The sequence below is a fragment of the Oncorhynchus nerka genome, linkage group LG21 (assembly GCF_034236695.1).
Source record: "Oncorhynchus nerka isolate Pitt River linkage group LG21, Oner_Uvic_2.0, whole genome shotgun sequence".
NCBI lineage: Eukaryota > Metazoa > Chordata > Actinopteri > Salmoniformes > Salmonidae > Oncorhynchus > Oncorhynchus nerka.
In genome coordinates, this window is record NC_088416.1 from 8,248,745 (window position 1) to 8,270,791 (window position 22,047).

The 22,047-nt window shown below is 44.3% G+C and overlaps 1 protein-coding gene across 1 annotated transcript; it reads right to left on the reverse strand.

Moving 5' to 3' along the window:
- Window positions 1–1,429: 1,429 nt before the first annotated feature.
- Window positions 1,430–16,474, reverse strand: LOC115103792 (protein disulfide-isomerase-like). Its single transcript, XM_029624724.2, has 11 exons — window positions 16,153–16,474; window positions 13,912–14,118; window positions 11,950–12,083; window positions 11,503–11,640; window positions 9,530–9,634; window positions 9,125–9,250; window positions 8,664–8,864; window positions 7,898–8,018; window positions 7,034–7,215; window positions 5,457–5,573; window positions 1,430–3,040 (listed from the first exon to the last, which is right to left on the reverse strand). Exons 1-11 carry the CDS (start codon window positions 16,289–16,291, stop codon window positions 2,972–2,974), a joined length of 1,539 nt encoding a protein of 512 aa, XP_029480584.1. The 5' UTR covers window positions 16,292–16,474; the 3' UTR covers window positions 1,430–2,971.
- Window positions 16,475–22,047: the final 5,573 nt, after the last annotated feature.

Sequence of the window (22,047 nt, forward strand, 5' to 3'; positions counted from 1 at the left end):
CAGAGGCCAAATGTTTTCTGTAAGTCTTCACAAGGTTTTCACACACTGTTGCTGGTATTTTGGCCCATTCCTCCATGCAGATCTCCTCTAGAGCAGTGATGCTTTGGGGCTGTTGCTGGGCAACACGGACTTTCAACTCCCTCCAAAGATTTTCTATGGGTTTGAGATCTGGAGACTGGCTAGGCCACTCCAGGACCTTGAAATGCTTTTTACGAAGCCACTCCTTCGTTGCCGGGCAGTGTTTGGGATCATTGTCATGCTGAAAGTCCCAGACACGTTTCATCTTCAATGCCCTTGCTGATGGGAGGTTTTCACTCAAAATCTCACGATACATGGCCCCATTCATTCTTTCCTTTACACGGATCAGTCGTCCTGGTCCCTTTGCAGAAAAACAGCCCCAAAGCATGATGTTTCCACCCCCATGCTTCACAGTAGGTATGGTGTTCTTTGGATGCAACTCAGCATTCTTTGTCCTCCAAACACGACGAGTTGCGTTTTTACCAAAAAGTTATATTTTGGTTTCATCTGACATTCTCCCAATCTTCTTCTGGATCATCCAAATGCTCTCTAGCAAACTTCAGACGGGCCTGGACATGTACTGGCTTAAGCAGGGGGACACGTCTGGCACTGCAGGATTTGAGTCCCTGGCGGCGTAGTGTGTTACTGATGGTAGGCTTTGTTACATTGGTCCCAGCTCTCTGCAGGTCATTCACTAGGTCCACCCGTGTGGTTCTGGGATTTTTGCTCACCGTCCTTGTGATCATTTTGACCCCACGGGGCGAGATCTTGCGTGGAGCCCCAGATCGAGGGAGATCAGTGGTCTTGTATGTCTTCCATTTTCTAGTAACTGCTCCCAGTTGATTTATTCAAACCAAGCTGCTTACCTATTGCAGATTCAGTCTTCCCAGCCTGGTGCAGGTCTACAATTTGGTTTCTGGTGTCCTTTGACAGCTCTTTGGTCCTGGCCATAGTGGAGATTGGAGTGTGACTGAGGTTGTGGACAGGTGTCTTTTATACTGGTAAGTTCAAACAGGTGCCATTAATACAGGTAACGAGTGGAGGACAGAGGAGCCTCTTAAAGAAGAAGTTACAGGTCTGTGAGAGCCAGAGTTCTTGCTTGTAGGTGACCAAATACTTATTTTCCACCTTAATTTGCAAATAAATTCATTAAAAATCCTACAATGTGATTTTCTGGATTTCTTCCCTCATTTTGTCAGTCATAGTTGAAGTGTACCTATGATGACAATTACAGGCCTCTCATCTTTTTAAGTGGGAGAACTTGCACAATTGGTGGCTGACTAAATACTTTTTTGCACAACTATGTTATTACAGTAGGAAATTCAGTTCTGATAGTCTTCCTTTAAAACACCACATTATTGATATATTGAAACAAAGATGTGCTGAAAAGTGCAAGAATAAAAGCCAACAGTAGTTTTTCCATATTTTTATTTATTTGGCCACCAGTTTTCACTTTTCCACGTCAAATTCAATGTGATGGAATGCGTTTGTTTCTAAGTCATTTCCCCTATGAAAAACTGCTGTTGAACATCACAACCCTCATCCCGGTCTGCCCTACTCAACCCTCCCATCCCGGCCAAACATCAAACATTCACAACCTTGTCCCTGGACATAATAAAAAAAAAAAAGCAGACTCACTCAATCACAAGCACGCTTACACACAACCAGGCACACAAACACCTCCATGGGGACAAGAGTGTCAGGTAGAGCCGAAGCCAGAGGGATGGGGGCAGTACAGGTACGGTGGGGTAGGGCTGTTGCACTGTTCCCCCCTCCCCAAAGATAACCAGGACAGAGACCGCTCTCAGAGTCCCAAAACACAGTTCCTTTTAAGTGACCACCTCTGCTCCTTCAGTAACCTTGCGGAATCTGACGGCATAAACACAGTAGCCTGGTCTCAGATCGATTTGCACCATCTGGTCAAGACCATAGGAATTGGCGAGACAGCATAACCCGATCTGGGTCCAGGCTATGAACACAGTGACAAACAGAAACTGTCTTGGGTCTCCCCACTAATCCCAGGGCTAACAGAGAGCCAACTCAACCCCAGCTTAAACTTTCCCTGGGAATTACTGGTACACAGATTATTTAAAAAATATATATTGAATGAAAATACAATTAAATAAAACAAGCCATTTCCAAAAGTTGTTTTTCTTTCTTAAAAAAAAGGAACGGAAAGTCAGTAGCCATGCTGAAATGAGGGAAACTGAACTGAAAAACATGATTTGTAGACTTAGAGAATGAAGAGAGAGAGAGAAATACAGTGACCCTCAAGATTGGTCTCAGCTACAGATGCATATATTGCTACATGGAACACGTTGCTTCTTTATTTTGTTACTCTTTACAAAAAGACAATAGGATGGCCCCAAGTCCCCTGAGAGAGTCCATACATCCCACCATATAACACCTCTGGCCCTCAGAAAGACTAGCAGAGGAACAAGAACATGAGCAGCCCCCCAGACCTAAAAACCAGCAACACCACAAAACTGCACCACTCACACTGCAGCAGACTGGGGGAAAGTAATTTGACAAAAAAAAAATGACAGGTACATAACCCAATTTGTGGATCCAACTGGATATGTCAAGCGCAGTATCTTAATGCCATTTTTAACATTTTGGTTGAAATATACAAGGCAATACAACTCCATGGTTTGATTGATGAGGAACGTTGGTAATGGAAAAAGCCGTTAAGACCACGAGGTGACGTTCTGCTCTGTTGAGTTCCCACGACAAGGGGACAGACGAGTCCATCTGGTCCAGCGGGAGGGAGATAGAGGTTGTCGAGGTGGCTTCAGGAGGGGGGCTGGCCGAGGGTCCTGACACATCTGCTGACAGACTGACTGAGGAGCAGTTAAAGGAGAAGTATTAGTGTTCACAGAACAGGGGTGGAAGTGATGGTGGTTGGTTGGTATAAGGGGTGGGGGTTCGTCTCTCCTCTCTCCTTCGCCGGGTCTTATAACTCGTCGTGGTCGCCACCATCGCCGTCGGAATCACTGTCCTGTTCATCCATGTCTTCCATATCCTGGGAGGAGGGAGAGAGGAGGAGAGGGTCTTTAACACCTGCCTGGAGGAAGCTGCTCTCCGAGTCATGAATTCTTGGGAGTAGAAAGCTTGGATTCAATAATGAACACATGTGGTGGGAGATACTACGCCGCTCATCTTGTGTCTCCACTGACAACCACATACGCTCACTGAAAAAAAATGGGCAACATGACATGCTTGAATGGTTGTTGGAAAAACAACGTGCCCTGGCGAAACATGCATATGAAAACCACCTAAGGACTAGACATGTGGGGCACTGAGGTTTAACTGAACGGCCCTCCATGCCCATACATCACTTTTGGCAGACCGCATGAACAAATACAGCATGGTAACCCAAACAGTAGGTAATTAATAATGAATCCTATTTAACTACTGCTGTACATATCCTATTCTTCAGATATCTATCCATCCATCTACACAGTGCATTCAGAAAGTATTCAAACCCCTTTACTTAATCCATATATTATGTTACAGCCTTATTCTAAAATTGATTCAATTGTTTTGTTTTTTTCAACAAAGTACCGAGTCAAGGGTCTAGATACTTACGTAAATGTGATTTTTTTTTATTATAAATTTGCAAACATTAAAAACAGTTTTTGCTTTGTCATTATGGGGTGGGATAATTGTGTCCATTTTAGAATAAGGCAATGACATAATAAAATGTGGAAAAGTCAAGGGGTCTGAATTCTTTTCCGAATGCACTGCACTACTGTCCATATTGTCTATGCATCACACAAACACTCGGGACTCACATTGCTCGTCCTAATATTTATATATTTCTTAATCCCTTATTTTACTTGTTAGACGTGTGTATTGTTAGATATTACTGCACTGTTGGAGCTAGGAACACAAGCCCTTTCACTACACCCGCAATAACATAGGCTAAATGTGTATGAGACCAATAAAATAGAAAATGACAGTCTTGCAAAGATGCCATTCTGTCACGGAGGCCGGGGGAGGGATACTGTTGACTGAGGATGTGGGGGTGAGGATGTTGACTTGCACGTTCGGACAGGAGGCCTGGTCCCAATGGAGAGCATGGTAAACAGCGGCGACAGCCAGTGAGCATTAGCAACCGCAGTCGGGGCATGGTCTGCAATTAGACTTCTGAGAAGGGGGTGTGGTAGTGGGATGAGGGCCTTCAACTAGTTTGAGCTGGATCGCCAGTGGGTTTTGGATGCAGGCCCTGGTCTTAGCGCCCGGCTAGGTGCCAGGGAAGGAGTGAAACCCCAGCCGCATTTTCAGAAAGCCACCAGGCTTTTAAAAACATTTTTATTTTTAGAACCATTAGAGAGATTACTGGCTCTTGTCATTTGGCTTCGAAATGGGGAGAGAAAAATCCCATCACTCCCTTGTGCAAAACGACATAAGGAACATGATTCAATTTCTCAAAAACGTCTTAAGCCGTTTCGTGCATTATTTCATACACCCGGGAATATCCTGGTGTAAATTCTATTAGTCAGAGAATTTATTACAAACTCGGGTCAGGATTTTGAGTGGGTAAGGTCTGTCATCTCCTTCATTGACAGACATGGGCTGCTGGACTAATGACTGTCTCCGCCTTAACGGGTCATGTAATGAGCATGTCTGTCTGGCTGCCTGCTGTGCTTGAAGACAGAGTTCATGGAAGTCTTAGTCAGCTTGCCCTACATCATCTCTACAAGACAGTTTCCTCCAGGTTGGATTGGAAAGTAGTTGAATCAGTGAAGTGAGATGGGAAAGACAGACAAATAACACCATGTAAATAGCCATTACAATTGTTTCTGCATTGTTCTAAGGCAAAGAGCAGGCTTTACTTGCAGGGAGGACAGGTTGCGTTCACTTTTAAAATAGAGTTAAAATAGGTACGTAGGCATGTGACCCCAATTCTAGGGTTACAAGTTACCCAAATCTTCAGGAGAGGTAGTTATGTGGGTCTATTCTGGGTGACCTACAGGATACTGAATATCCCCCCCCCAAAAGTTACCTTGTGGGCTTGCTTGCACACATGCACAACTCTTGGGCCAGTTTCTGGGGAAAACTCGATTGATCAGGATGCGTTGCAACAAAAGTTAAACCTTCAACGTCGCTGTATTCTCCTGCCCCGTCCACTAATGCGTTGCTCTTACTGGATAAGGGTTGGCTGTAATTCAAACGCATCATTCTTTTGACCGTTTGAAAGCAGCCTTGAGCAACATTCACATTTCAGAGTGTACTCCGCATATGACCGTGTAAAAAAATAAGTCACTGTGAACAAGGGTGTTTTCAGATCAAAACTGCAAGTAAAACGATTGGGCTTTGAAACGGTTTGACGTCATAGCAATGCCTTGCGGTTTAATGCAATCTGTCTCGCAAACATAATTATAGTGTCTGCTTGAGGATGAAAACAAACATACCAATCCCAGGTGTGTACTTACATCAATCCCCTCATCCTCCTCCCCTTCCTCTCCAGCCGGTGCTCCGCCATCCTTGCCTCCGCTCTCCAGGAACTTGGTGAAGCCCTCCAGTGTCCTCTCACCATTGTAGTCGACCACCTGCATGGAAGAAAGTCACATGCATCAAATTTCTACAGGGATTTAAATACAAACGGATCATATTCCTTTGCTTTTCCACGAGGAAAGAAAATGCTGTAACCAAGTAAGACTGACTGTTTTGCATGCATCACCAACTATCAAATGTGGCAAAATTGGAACTATAAAACCAAGAAAGTCCAGTGGTCCATTTGTCAAAGAACTACTGAAATCTTATACAAATGTCTAATTATTCAAATCAGCCTGTGGGATCCCGCAACACGTGCTAATTTGAATCTGGAGCCAATAACCTTTGAGGCATCTAGCAATCTTCAGATCTGTGCCAATGAGCAGTCAAGAGGAGATATACAACTATTAATGGATGAGAGAAGGCCAAAGGTGTTGTTTATAGCCCTTCTCGTTTATAGAACCAGATACTATACGGCTGCCCTTGAGATCGGTCTTGAGGACAGTCGCAGAGCTCTGCCTTCCGACCCACGTAGTCTCAGCCAGTCAGTTCATACAGAGCATAGCGAGCCAACAGACAGCTGCCTCCTTCCCTAGCCACCTCTGGCTCGGTCACAAGGAGGAATGACACCGGGTCAGGTGTTAAACCCAGGGCTCTTTGCGAGGGGAATCCCAACACGCAGCTCCCAATCTTTTCCAAGAGGCTTTCTGTAGTTGACTGCTATGGGCTATAGTTCAGGAGGGTGGCTGGCATGCCTCAATAAATGACAACCTGCTCTTTAAGAACTGGGGTGAGGGTCTCAAGAGGATCCCAAGAGGGAGAGAGCATTATCGGGCAGCCATAGAGAGAGGGGTTGGGTTTGGTAGAAGACGTAAACACCACAATGGCCGGGTCACTAAGAGGGCCAGCAGGCTTGGGTTTCTGCATGTGTGGCTGGCGCTGCTAAATCAACCCTCCTAGTGAGTGTGGCAGCTACTTAACCTGATCATAATAACCACACACCCACCTGTATTTGCTGTGAAATTAAAAAATGATATTTCAGTAGTGTGGATGGATGGGTGTGGGTGAGTGGCCAAAAGCCATGCTTCTCAGGTGTTTACCGAAAGAGCCAAAGCCCAGAATGGGTGGTGCTACTAACTGACGAGGGGATTAATTCCCTCTTGCGAGGGCTGGGTTTTCAAAAATGAGACCCGTGCTCAAATGCCGGGCAATTTATCACTGGCTATGTTGGGGGAAATGAGCCAATTAAAAATATATGTTGTCATGTTATCCCAAAAGTGGAATTAGACCTATAGACTAAGCCATTCCAAAATGGGGTTGTATGGACGACTTGAATAGTCATCACATTTGGGTAAACCGCAGAGCCCCTCCGTCCCCTAGTGTGGGACAGAGGAACCGTCCAGCCGAGGACCATGTCAATGGAAACGTTGTAATGATACGTTTGGGAGTCAACTGCCAACAGTTACAAATGGCTGCTAACACTGGCAGACATTCCACAGCGTTTCAGTAGACTGACCTTGTGCTCATCGCCTGCGGGGAAGAACTTGAGCGTGGGGAAGCTGTGTACTTTGACTGTCTCGATCTCGTTGGCTGTGGAGTCCATCTTGGCCACGACGATATCGGCGCTGTCCTGGTACTTCTCTCCCAGTTTGGTCCAGATGGGGTCAAGCTGTTTACAGTGGCCGCACCAGGGTGCATCTGCAGTGGGGAGAGCAGAGGAGCAATCAGGGATAAGAGCATTTTCCTGTCCCATACAAGCTCACTGATAATCACCTGAATGCTTAGGCCGGTTATTGTATTGCATGATGTTACTTTGCCTTCCATTTGTATCCATAGTAGAAGTATCATGACATTGTATCAGCATGGATATAAATAGATAGGCACAGATAGGCATGCATGGAAAAGAACTCACAGCTGTATAGGATCATTTATACAACGGAAAGCGACTGGAATAGGGGAATGGCTTGCCAGCGGCCCATTATTTCAAGCCTGTCGGCTGTAGTTTCTGAGGCTGGCAGTTAGGTTTACGACAGCTGTGCCACCCTGCCACGGCAACCCAAACACTGGGACACTTCAAACATGCAAAGAGCATGACACTCCCCTCAACCGGATAGGAAATACCCTCAACAGCCGTACGAGAATCTGACCCCTCCCCCCCAGTCAGTGACCATAAGAGACACATTAAAGCCCAACTCCTCACTCTGGCTCACCACAACAGTGGAGGCAAGTTTAGTCTTCGTGAGCTATAAAAAAAAAAACTCCTCCGGCAACTAAATTTATCCCAATGTTTCCTTACTCAGTCTTGGGTTACGCATCGATTCCTGTGGAGGGCTGATGGAATGACATACGGTATTGACGAGAGGGGGGGTGTAGTACTTACAAAACTCAACGAAGACGTTCTTTTTGGGGTCGAAGACGACCTCCTCAAAGTTCTTGCCGACCAGGACTCTGACGGGGTTCTTGTCCCAGTCTTCAGGGATGTCCTGGCTCATAAGGTGGGGCTGTGGGGGACGACACACGAGGAGGAGAGATATTTAATGGATTACATGATTTTTGCAAAACCAAGAACGAGCCGAATTATGTTAGTTCCAAACGAAGCAACACTTGACTTATGGGTCGTTTCTCTGCTGAATGGTACAGAAACATTATTCCTAAATCATGAGGCAATCTCTTATAGAATGAGAATTAGGCAAAACCTGCACAGTGCACATACTCCCTCACATCACTAAAATAAATATGGAGCCTAACTAATACTTGTAAGTTTACATTCGTGATGCAGGCCCACATTGCATTACACATTATGACATAAGAATTGAAATTTGCAACACTTTCTTGCACAGCAGGTTAGCCTACATCTGCACTTTCAATCCACTGCCATTGACACCCAGCCAGAGGCATAATGACTGCACTGCAGTGCCATAACAGTAATAGAGGCTGGTTCATCAATGTCTACAGTAGGGCACGGCTGTTCTCACCGTCTAGGCTGGGCTGCAGCCTACTGTTCTGAACTTATCAGCAGTCAGGGGTACCCCAATGTCCTAGAAACCCTAGTAACAGCTTAACCTTGTAATCTGCGGAACACTGTTTCAACAACCACACACGGAGCATGTACACTTGGATTGTCTGCAGACATTAAGCCAACACACCTTGAGTTTCCCCTCAGTGAAGAGTGTGCAGAAGGCGATGATGTTGTCGGCGGTGATGGCCTCGCTCTCGGGCCTGTACTTGGTCATCTCCTCCTCCAGGGTGATGAGGCGGATGGCAGGACACTCCTCCTTCTTCAGCCCGAAGAACTCCAGGATGCGCTGGTTGTCGTCCACCTCACTGTCGATGAAGATGAACAGGATCTGGGGGAGGAGAGGTAGAAATACGAGGCTCAAGTATCTGGCTTTTAGTCTAGGTGGGTATGCGACGTACACTCTAGCACAGTCACAGTGGTACATACCGAGACGCAGTACCACACATACAGTAAATTACTTTCAAGGCGCTGGATGAAAAATAACTGCCTTATTCATAACAAATAGATAAGGGAGAAACAAGCCTTTACTGCAGATGGGGCACAATGAATGAAGGTCGTCACTGACTCGGTTCAGTCTGGTCCACCCACCTTGCCCTTGAATCCCTCTGATGCTTTCTTGAACTCGGCCATTTTGTCGTTGAAGTCGTCGGCAGCCTTGGGCACGAACATGAGGATGTGAGACTTGATTTCTCCTCCGAAGATCTTGGGGGCGGTCTGCAGAGAAAACACGACGTTATGAAGCGCAAAAGTCATACGCGGGGGAACAAAACCTCAGGATATAAACGCTTGTATTAAAAGTTGTGGTAACGGCACTGAAGGGCCTCGTGAAAGCCGTCATAGGGCCTTGGTGGGGATGAGGACATCGATAGATTTTGTAGCTTAGTGTGACAACAGGAGAAAGTTCATCTGGAAAAGGTGTATTTTCTGTGTGAGTGTGTGTATATTTGAGACAGCACATCGGTTGAGTATCAGCAGAAAAAGAACGGCCATTACCTGCTCGGTGAACTCGATGACCAGGGGCAGCTGGTTGGCCTTGATGAAGGCCAGCAGGTCAGTCTTGCTCAGCTCTCCGTCAAAGGTGTTACGACCCTCATCGAACTGTAAAGGACAAAACCGATGGAAACAGTTGGTAGCCAAACCCGTTAATACGCCACCAACTTCCCAGTTTAGTCCCATTTGATTATATTCTGCCTGGTAACTCCCCACAACCCAAACATAGATGCATCGAACAAGCTCATTTATATCCCTTTGGTAACTCCAGCAGAAGAAAATCAACGTTAGGCTAAATAGGGTTTAAATTGAGTGTTAAGAACAGCAGCCCTTACTGGTACACAACAGGAAGGTTGGGAGACCACAGGAGTGTGTGTCAGGGTTGGATCACACACACAGTAAGCAGACAATTGTGGGGTAGTATCATGACTGATGAGTGGGGGGCTTACCGGGCGATAGATGGGATTCCTCCATCTTATGTCTCGTTAGAGATGGAGGGTTACGCCTTTAAAATGACAGGCAGAAATCTATTGAATCGCGACATGGAAAGGCCTGCCGGTGAGCTGTGCCCTCCCTGACCACTAAAGGGCAATGATTTAAAATTCAAAGCAGATCGAGAGAGAAGGAAACAGGTTGACTGACAAGTGTGGTCTGGTCCAGCGATGAAAATTAAGGTTTATGGGTGGCATCTGTTTTTAAATGTCACGTACTTCTGCTGAATAGGAGCCAAATCCTAACTTGAGATCTAGCCCACATTTTCTCCCATAACCATCAGTGCCTTATTTCAGAAGTTTGATATTCAGCCCTATGCCTCATAGGCGGAAGACTTTCAGACCATGTTTACAACTACTCAACACAAACCCCCACTAGCAGCTGGCTTCTTTCCTTGTTGACCAGTGATGACTTAACAGGTGGATGGAAGACTGCATTTGCCATAACATCTGATATCTATGGAAAGGCAGGAATGTGGCCATAACATGTCGCATAACATATCGTGGAATATCCATGTGGACTCTAACCCAGTTCAGTCCAGGTCAGTATACTCTTAAGCTGACAAGATGTGGCTTGGTTTAGAAATGTGGATATCCAATTACCACATCTGGCCATTTTAAGAATCTTTGTCATTTGAGGGAGGGGAGAGGGTAAGACCATTACATGTCCGAGACAAATTTAATGACCAGTTGGCCTGAATGAAGAGGAATCCCTCATCTTGCCATTACAGTGGAAATGCTGGTTCAAATGAGTAAATTCATCAGACAGAGTCGAGACTTGAGTATGAAGGTAGAATCTCATGAGGGCTGTATCAAAGAAGATAGCTTGCCCCTTCTTTTGAACTGTAAAGAGCTGCGCTGTACTTGTTCTTCATTCACAGACAGCAGCCAGTGAAACTAGCATGGAAATCCTACGACATAGCAGTGGCTGCCACTAAACCCGTCAGTGATCTAGCCATGTCTAGCTTGATGAGCTCATCGTCTGAAAGGCAGAATGCAGCATTGAGCACAAACGCAGGCAGAATGAGAGTCAGACACATTCCATGAGCAGGTCTACAGGCTAATATTAGCAGGCCAAGACCGAATACTGCTGTAGCTATAGGGTTGTGGGATCCCGTTACCTAGCTGACACCCCAAAAGAATCAAACCTGTCTGCAACTACCCTGCTTTAAGATGTCCAGATTGATGTATGGGTTACGCTCATGACCTAATCAAATCTGATGACCAGGTCATTCATAATGTATTTATAATCCAGTTAAATACAAATAACTGGTAAAAACCTGTCAATATTCACAGCTAGATAGCAAATGGGAGACTGCAAAAACAGGAAGGCATTCACTGCTAAGATATAGCTTCCAGGCAGTAAACAGTCTACAGGGTCCGATGGCTAGAAGGGGTTACACCATGATCAGGGTAGCAATTTTGAAAGCGATGAAAACACTTGGGGTGATTAAATCACACTGAATCAAAGTACTCGCTCCGTACCTTCTTGAAGAGGACGACTCCATCCTTGGACACCTCGAACTTGGAGAAGACTGCGTCGTTGGAGGTGATGCCGAACGGAACATCATCGACGGCCTCCGCAGCCTTCAGGAAAGCCGTGGCTCCCTCAGACTCTGCGTCCTGCAGGACAGAGAGACGCTTAGCTTAGATTCCATCGTACACGAACCATAGGACTCAATGTAGGAAATTAACTATTAAAACATGCCCATCTATGCCTTGACAATTAATTTGAACTGTGAGAGAATGATTTGCATGTATTTCTATAGAAAATCAGCCAAAACTACTGATCAGTACTGAAAGTGTCAAACTAGCTGTCTAGTGGGGAATGGGGCTTAGTTGGCACTAAACTTCCTGGCAAAGAAACACTACAGATTGGCTTTGTAGCATCACAGTGACCTCGAGCAGCTAGGTCAGAGGTCATCGTCTCACCTTGAAGAAGCCGATGACTGCTACCTCGTTTTCAGCGATCATGGACTCTGCCTGGGCGACCTCCCCCAGGGTGGTGGCAGTTGGTCCAGTGCGCTTCTTCAGCCAGTTGACGATGTCATCAGCCTGTCTGCCAGCTGCAGGAAGGGAACAGTTCTGGTAAGTCACTCTGGTCGCGTTCAAACAATAATGTATGAGACTGATTCCCTACTTCCTTTGTTGTAATGTATTCACTGAGCAGACAAGGTTGGCCATAGGAAACAATACAACAGAAAGGCAAGCCTGCATTCATGTACAGATCAGAGATGACGGCAAGTGCGGACGCAAGGAGTATTGGAACAGGGCCCAGGTCACATGACCAGGGCTGGCTGAATAGAGACTAATGGTACGGGCCTCCAGGCAGATCAAACATTGCTTAAGGGTGAACAGGCGGAAGAGCAAATTTATTCTGTCACAACTGCGTTGTACTTGAGTAAACACAGATTACAAGTATTGCTTCCATTATCCTACTTGAATGGTCGTTATGGGGGACAAAGGACAGTGAAACATCTCTCATTTAATAAAGTATTTCTTAGCTTATTTGGTCACACCAACCTTGTTACTGGCAGACTAACAAAAAGAGTAGCTACATTCCTCCGTGATTTGTTTGAACCAACAGAGAAGACTTAAACTCTCTAAGAACCAACGTGTCCCAATTAAGTGGACTGACTCATGGTTAACCTGCATGTTATTACAAAAAGAGCCAATGACGCAACAGCGGAGCAACACCACTGAGCGACGCTATAGCCAGACAGACCGAGACAGCTGGAGAAGGGATACTGCTGCCTGTGGACTTATGAGTACACCGCTTTAGGCCCAGAGAGAGCGAGTGCTCGAAGTTAGGGCTGTCCCAAACCCCCACCCCCCCCACCGCTTAGAAAACCGCCAGTCACAGTGAGCAAACATGAGGAACTGCACATTGCCCAGCTGGGGGGGATGGGAGAGAGAGAGAGCATGGGTAGAATGTGTGGAGGAGGGAGGGGCCCCTTCATTTAGTCACAGTTATATTGGGCAGAGTGAACGGGCCATTGGCTAACACACACTTGGCTGATAGGAGTCACATTACCAGCATAAGAAAAGGCATTACTTAGTGTCTGGGCCATCCGCCAGAAAATAATGATCTGATCATACACAGAATCTATGACTGATGATCATAACCGGACTACTGCACTACACGAGACAGCTTATCACTTCGTTGGTAATAGTTGTCCCAGTCCCTGAGGTACTTAGGCATTGCGTAATTAGGTTGTTCTAGATTTAGTCATTGAGATCAGCACAATAATTCACAATAGAATAAATTTGCCAGTTGACAATCTTACTTTATATAATTGGTTATTTCCAAATCTGAAGGAATTTAGCCTTGTCCAATTGACTTGAGAAAGGGAAAAACTGGGATAAATTTGTACCGGCTAACCAAGTACACAGAAATAGCCCAGTTCTGCCTCTAGATTCAGTCCACGATCATGTCAAGCGCAGTATATGTTGTAACGATTAAATGTCATGCAAAGACACGGCTGCCATAATGAACATTTTTGTAAAAAATAAATAATGTAGCGTATAGACCAATCCATTATAGGAAAATGAGTTAGAACATACCTAATGAACATACCTAATGAAAAACAAAGCTTTGGTAGCCCCCCCCTAACCAGTCTGAAAAACAAAAGGTTTTGACCACTTGGAACTTTTGGAAATAAAGCTTCTCATCCCGCCCGTGACATTCTGCTCATAAAATTATCTAACTTTACCCACTCCATGTAAAAATGAACTGCTATTGGGTAAACTACATCTCCTTAAATATAAAATTGAATCCCCCTTCTCCTGAAGTTAACGGGGTACGACGATTCTGATCAGTCCTTTCTTTAGTTCACAGTTATACGATAGCTGTGCCAGCCCTAGCTGTAACATATATGTCACTCCACTACTCACCAGAGTACTCTTTGGGCGACTCCTTGTCTCCCCCCTTGAAGAACTTGATGGTAGGGTAACCCCGGACACCGTACTCCTGGGCCAGGTCTGCCTCCTCTGTGGCGTCCACCTTGGCGAGGCGGATCTCTGAGCCCTCTGCCTTCAGCATGCTGGCAGCTTTGGCATATTCCGGGACCAGGGCCTTGCAGTGGCCGCACCACGGGGCATCTAGAACAAGGAAAATCAAATAAATAAAATCAGACCACAGCCGAGAGATTTTCACTGATGGGTGAAGTAGATGCAAATACTGTAGTAACTCTGTTGATATACTACGTTAGCATGTGAGTGTTCTACATTTGGGCCGAAGGGATGATTTCTAATTACTAAATAAACACTAATATTGGTACAATGTTTGTATGGAGGGAGACTTGGATATTTAGAATTGCCAGTTAACTGAGAAAAACCTTTACTTACAGATGGCTATTTAGAGGGTGTGGGAAAAAAAATCTCCTCTGGCACATTAGTTTTCAATGAGATCACTGAATGGAGTAGCCTTGGCCAATAACTAAGATAGTGAAAACATTACCTGAGAAAATATGTGGATTTCTAATCTGATTCATGGAGGACATAGAATGGCTTGCAAAGGTTCTGAATGCATGAACACTGAAAAACCCCATGAAAGTTTGAACAAACTTAACCCATTGATTGCCTTTGATTGTGTGATTAATGTGCCTTGAGATGTCACTATATCACCATAAGCGTGACAAAGTCTACGCTTGGTTGTTCGTTCAAAGGATATTTCCTCAAATTTGAAGAGAGTCCTACAGCAATTTCCTTTTAACTAAATATTATATAATTCTTTCAAAACTTCAATAAAAATTAGTTGGTGTTTTCATTGCAATGTTTCTTAGTTTCAGTGGAGAACCCCCCCCAAAGTTCCATCAGCCAGGAGAGTTAAACAAAATGAACTTTTGATTGAACTTTGAAGTACACGTCAACCTAGCATCTCATTCAAATCTCATTCAACCGTCCAGGTCCCTCCCGTCCGTGAGCCAAAAAAGTATTTAGCCCTCCCCCTCTTCACTCATTGGAATGTCAAAGTCGTGTAGTTCTCCGATTGGTCTGCAAGTTTGTCATATAAAAGTGCAGAATACCTCAGCGCTTGACAGCTGTTGCAGGACTGGCCTGCTGGTTACATCAAAACAATTTATAAAAGAAAACCACTGCACTCAAGGAAAAAACCAAGTACACAAGTTAATAAGCATTTAACAAATGTGTTGCAAAACCACAGCAGCAAGTTATGTGAATTTCAGTAAACTCACACCAAAACAGCTCCTAACTGCAACCGGGGTAGAAAGTGTGCATGACCAGGAAACGATATCTAGCAATTGAAACTCAAGTGGTGAATGAATCAAAACCAGACGTCACTCTTACAACTGATGGAGTCTGCCTGATGTATTCACACGACTGAATAATGTTATCATCACTCAACAGTTGCTTTGCCAGCACTGTTGCATATAGCTTGAGTATTCTAAATCGTGTATTAAGTATTGTTTCGAGACTACACAGAAGCACAAGCCATCCCTTGTACACTAAACAAACAAGAATAAGTTGGTCACGTTTATCAACTTCTAGATCCATGAAGCCACCAAGGCTGGTAAAGAAACAGGTACTTGGACCAACAAGAGTGGTCACAGACGAACGTGACTGTCATTTAGTTGTTTACTTATCAGTCCTGAGACGGCTAGATAGGGATGCACTGAATACTCAAGATGACTGTGTGCCTGGTATACTGGTTAGTTAGCTAAATGCAACAAAGTTCTGTACTAACAAGGTTCATCCAAATGTGTTGCAGTAACTAGCTACCTAGTAAACGTTACAGTTAGCAAGCTAACTGGGAAGGACATCGTCTTAGATTCCTTAAAAAATATATACGTTACTACTTGCAATACAATGGCCAGCAGTGTGTGTAATAAAACGGTAACATATGACACAGACCTAACGTTAGCTAGTTTGCGACCAATTTGAATAACTAACGTTTGCCAAGCAAAACCAAAGTAGCTAAGTCAACGTTAGGTACACTTGTTCGCTATCAAGAAAGCTAGCTAGCTGACGTTGGTATGCCATTCCACATACATTTGCGTTAGCTGAAGTGAAGCTGATAACACAGCGGTAAGCGAACGCAGCTAGCTAGCATGCTAGTATAGCTGCGTGAACAAGTTAGGTTGTCTACGCCTTTATATGATCAAGTAGTTCACTTACAGAATTCAACTAGGATGTTTGGGTGAGCTTCCAAAGCCTCCTCGAAATTACTTTTCTTCAGCACCAGAACACCATCTTCTTCGCCGATATCAGCCCGGCTTGCCACCGCCAGTGTGCAGAGTAGGAAAAACTTAAACATAGTTGCTGTCAACTGTGGTTTCTAACAGAAAATGTGTTCGTCGCTACAAGTGAATGAGCTACCGACTGAAAGTGGTGTACGTATGTATTTTCTCTTCTTTACAGTTAGAGCTGAAGCTTGTATTTTTGTGTCTACCGCTACTAGCGTCGTGGCATTTACGCACAGGAACCAGAAGGGTCAGCCGTATTGCGCAGGCGCATTTATGAGCTTGAAAGCTGCTCGTGTTGAATTGTGACTGGACCACAGCTTGAAGGTACCTGGAAGTGAATCCACTTTGTCATTGGATGTGTATTGAAATCGATTGAAATTCTTTCCAGTCGCATTCTTGCTTATATTTGAGAATTGTTGATACAAATAACTAAAATTCATTAGAATGAAGGTTTAATGCAGAAAAGGGGATGTAACAGTATAATATGCAGGGAGATGGCAGATGTAATGATGAATGATACCTTGCCGGTTATTAAAGACTGCAGTACATTTGTTTTCAGTTTGCATGGTTTCATAATCGGAGTTTGCTCGTCAATACCTCTTCCACATAAGGTCCTAGGATGATTAGGGTAATATATAGAATCAAATGAAGATAGAGAGCGAGGTACATAGTTTTTTCCCGTTCAATGGGGGAATATTATGGTCAATCCGACATCTGCATTGACGTGCAGCATTTACGGTGAAATGGCCTCTGCAAAATTCAGGACATTTTATACTTCTTGCGCTTGGCAGAGCAGCATGGAACTGATGTGAATGAAGTAGTCAAGGAAGTGAGTTTGTCTTTTTACAGGACCTCCCGCCCCCACCTACATTCAACCAATCATGTCATTGCAGAGCTTTGTGGCTCCCTTGGCATTGTTAAAACATTTGGGAGGCGACATTTGTAGCTCATTTGGCGTCTGCATGCCTCTGGAGGCTCCAAATAGCGTCTCACCCTCCATATGGAGCCCCTGACCACATTTTTCAGATCAGGGCATTCTTAAAGCCAATTTATGCTTGAACTCTACAGAGGCTGTATTCCCTTAAATACTGCACGAAAATGCAGATGTTAGGTTGACCATGCAGCACCTTTAAGGGGCCGTCTTAAAACTGCAATCAGCCAAACCTGGTGTTTCCAGAAACACTTAAATGTCTCAAATGATCGAGAGATTTTAAATCGACTTTAGTCCGTCCCCCCCACAACAATTAGATTTTAAAATGATTTTACATTAATATTTATTGTGCTAGATCTAAATGTCAATAGCTCGCTGTCCATATGTGCTATAGGTCTACAGACTAGTGTGGTGGGTTCCTTGGCACCTTTTATAAGTTCATCCCCTTTGATTATTACATTACAACTGTGGTTATTCATTCATGTAAAGATTTAATTTTCAATAGCTTCCAATTCATATGACATATACATCTAACCCCTTGATATTAGGTCACTGACCTCCCTACTTCATTGTACACACATTATAATTGCAATTTTTAATCTAAACTGATTTTACATGAATATTTCCTGTGATGTCAAACTTTCAGTACCTTCCTATCCATATGAGCCTCAGGTGTACAGACAAGTGTGGTGGGTCCCTTGACCTTATCAATGGTACACTTTAAAACATATATTCCTGCCCTTGGTCCTATTTGAAATATTTTTCAGATTACTGCTTTGGTTACTCATTCACATACAGATCTACTTTTCTATTGCTTTATGTCCAGATGGTTTTGAAATCTAACACTGAAAATACTCTGATTCAGAGGGGTTGGGTTAAATGCGGAAGACACATTTCAGTTGAATGCATTCAGTTGTACAACTGACTAGGTATCCCCTTACCCTTTCCAATATTGTACATCTTTAACAGTCCGTCACCTGTTTATTAGGTACACCCGTAATCCAGAACAGCCTGAATTATTCAGGGGATTCTACAAGGTGTCGGAAATGTTCCACAGGGATGTTGGTCCATGCTGACACGATGACATCACGCAGTTGCTGCAGATTGGACATCGGAACATTCATTCTGCGAACAGCCCGTTCCATCTCATTCCAAAGATGCTGTATTGGGTTAAGGTCTGGGGACTGCAGAACACTCAAGTAAACTGAACGCACTGTCATGTTCCAGTCAATGTTTTTCCACTCCTCAATTGTCCAGTGTTGGTGTTCGCGTGCCCACTGGAGCCGCTTCCAATTTATTTTTAGCTGATAGGAGTGGAACCCGGTGTGGTCGTCTGCTGAAATAGCCCATCCGTGACAAGGATCGACGAGTTGTGCGTTCTGAGATGCCACACCAATGTTGTACTGCGCTATTATTTGTCTGTTTCTGGCCCGCCTGTTAGCTTGCCATTCTCCTATGACCTCTCTCATCAGCAAACTGTTTTTGCCCACAGGACTGCCGATGACTAGATGTTTTTTTTTGTTTGTGGCACCATTCTCTGTAAACCCAAGACACTGTCATGCGAGAAAAGCACAGGAGGGCAACCGTTTCAGATACTGGAACCGGCACATTCTCAGCCTAAATATCACATATTTCAAACAAATAATCTGAACTAAAACCTCCACACATATTTTGACATTTCTGCGCATCATTAACAATCGCTACTTAATATCCCAAAATACCACACGTTGTTTCTGGGGAACCTGGGTTATGGCAGGGGAAACGGTGTTGCAGTAGTCTAGTGTGTGGTGCGCGAATAATGACAAGCGAACCTGGAGAGCAGAATGGTTCGCTTCAGGGGCTCAGAGTTCTGTTGGTGTGTTTACACTGTACAAAAAAATTATGCAAACCACACAGAGTACACAACAATTGGCTGAAAGGGACCAAGTGTAAAAACACCCTTAGACCATTCATCATTTTTCCATATCCTTGATCTGTGCTTAAATTCAAACCACAGGTTTTCAATGAGGTTCAAGTTACCTCCTGTAAAATATGGTGGTGGATCTTTGATGTTATTGGGCTATTTTGCTTCCACTGGCCCTGGGACCCTTTTTAAATGGGAACTGCACATGCTGATTCAAGAAATCCTGGTGGCCATGACCAGTGGTGTAGTGCATTTCCTTTTAGGTGAATGAGAGCAATAATTCCTAAGTTTGTATCAACAGATGTGGCCTAATGAATATCATTGTAGAATAGGCATAAAATGCATCCTCCAATTGCAATGTCTGCCTATGCCCACACACAGGCCTATTATCTCAAGAAAATGGTCTGTTTTCAAATACCCTCAAACACCAAGTTAGGCATACCTAATTTAAAAATAGGCCATCATCACTGTCAATCGTGAAGGATAATTCTTCCCGTTTTACCGGTGAAATGTCCAAACTGCATGCCAATTCTTTGATCTCAATCAGTTTCATGGGAATGTGCACTTGATTGACTGTTTAATCAGCAAATTTAAGCAGATAGTGTTGAACTATAAGTGTTTCTTGTAGGCCTATTGTGTTTCAATCAAGTTTTGGCCACGAGGAAAAACGTGACAATTCAGCTTCAGATAAGAAATGACTGTGTCGTCGTTTTTGGTGTAACATATTATAGGCCTACTATGTAACAGTATATGCTATTATATTCAGTTCTGTTATGTCAAGTACTTATTAATCATTGTGTGATCTTGCGAGACATTGATTCAGCTTTGATCTAACTTCCCTAAATGAGCACCATTGTGAGAAGTGATTCATCTTCTATTTCTAATAATAATAATAATAATAATAAGTGATGAGTAGACTATTAGGAGTAGGCAACAGACACAGATCTTGATGAGGGTTATTTTAAGCGATTTGAGCGCCCTTCAAATTGCAGTGCTCAAAGGACAGCACCCTAACCAAGTGGTCACATATTGTTCTGGGTTCCACTGGCAAGAGGGGGTCCATGCATAGTCTCAGGAAGCCTCAGCACCCCCTGAAAAAAAATCTATATGATATATATATTTTTTTCCTCACAAAAGTTGTCGCCTGAGCCTTCAATATTCCTGTATTAGTGGACTGATAAAGCCGTCTGCAGTGATGACGCAGCAAACTACTATGGGTCCGTGGAGTTTTATGAACATCAAGGAAGACTCAGTGATTTTATTTTATAATATTTTTGTTGTACTTTTACCCCCCTTTCTCCCCAATTCCGTGATATCCAATTGGTAGTTACAGTCTTGTCCCATCACTGCCACTCCCCTATGGACTCGGGAGAGAGCCATGCAAGAGCCAAAGCGTCCACAACACAACCCTGCCAAGCTGCATTGCTTCTTGACACACCAGCCGCACCAATGTGTCGGAGGAAACACCATCCAGCTGGTGACTGAGGTCAGCTTGCAGGCACCCGGCCCACCCCAAGGAGTCGCTAGAGTGCGATTGGAAAAGGAAATCCCGGACGTCCAAACCCTCCCCTAACCTGGACGACTCTGGGCCAATTGTGCGCCGCCTCATAGGTCTCCCGGTCATGGCCGGCTGTAACACAGCCAGGGACACTCGGGAGGCCCACACGCGGTGGATTTGGATCCGAGATCTTGTTGGTGTGATAAGGTTCATGCGGTGTATCAGTTTGTTTCTGTAGCACCCTGACAGTAGGGTTAAAGTGCATGGTACATGTGCCCTAAGTCCATAACAAACTGTTGAGGACAGCCATTCTAGCAACCCCTGGTATATTTTTATGTCTGTGGCAGTTCTTATTACGTTGGATTTGGCCTGCTCAAAGTGGTCAAGCTTCCGACCGAAGGACCTCTGCACACACACCTACAGTTATTAATCATTCGCACCAACACCAGAGAGAGAAACCACCATTTATACCTACCTAGAGGCTGCTATAGCCGACATATGTATTTAGTTTGTCATTCTACCGTTTTCATGGAATATTTGTGGTAATTACATATAATTGATTTAGAATTGATCAGAATACATTTTCCAGCAACCAAACGAGTTTGCTTGGGGGTGTGGTTTGATATGGGTGTGTCTTTGGTACCACCAAGACACACCCATCTGTCAGAACCTTGCCCGCAGCGGTTCTTCCCCCACTCAGTCACAACAAACAAACCTCCTGCAGGATGAATTCAATAACGAACTACAGATGTATGATGAGATGCCGGAAGGAGCTTTGAATAGGTCAGTAGCTTACAGAGTAATATGAGAAGAAAGCAATTGCGGAACTTATGTAGATACTCGAAAACTAAGTGTCTTGATAACTTTCAAAGATAGTAACAGGTAAAATCAACTTTTTTTACATCAGGGGTGTCAAACTCATTCCACGGAGGGCAGTGTCTGCGGGTTTTTGTCTTTTTCCTTTCAATTAAGACTTAGACAACCAGGTGAGGGGAGTTCCTCACTAATTAGCAACCTTAATTCATCAATGAAGTACAAGGGTGGAGCGAAAACCCGCAGACACTCGGCCCTCCATGGAATGAGTTTGACACCTGCTTTACAGAAGTGGTGTTCTGCTAATATAACGTGTACCTTTCACTTTTCATTGTCATTCCCAGCCAATACAGATAATGTGCCTATAGGCATTTTGTCTGGTGGTAATGGGGCTACTTTGGCAAACGTATCAGAGAGGTCAAACCTTCCTGTGTCCCCTATAATCAGTCAGGGTTTTTCCCTCCCCATTCCCATTCTATAATAAAAAAAGACAATACAAGTAAAAGTTGTGTGCCGGAGTGCCAGGTCTCTATTCATTCAGAGACATCAGTATCAAGCCCGTCTGCACGCCTGGACTTCGTCACGTCATCTTGCAAGTCTCCATGTGCTGGCTTCATACATGTTTCTGAGAACACATACAATGTTTATTACCAATGGTAGTTAGGGATAGGTGATATCTGAC

Coding starts and splice junctions, on each gene's coding strand:
- LOC115103792 (XM_029624724.2), bottom strand. CDS start 16,291: ATGTTTAAGTTTTTCCTACTCTGCACACTGGCGGTGGCAAGCCGGGCT. Junction 7,216..7,897: donor GAACGTCTTCGTTGAGTTTT/GTAAGTACTACA, acceptor TCCCCACTGCAG/ATGCACCCTGGTGCGGCCAC. Junction 5,574..7,033: donor CCGCAGGCGATGAGCACAAG/GTCAGTCTACTG, acceptor TCTTCCATGCAG/GTGGTCGACTACAATGGTGA.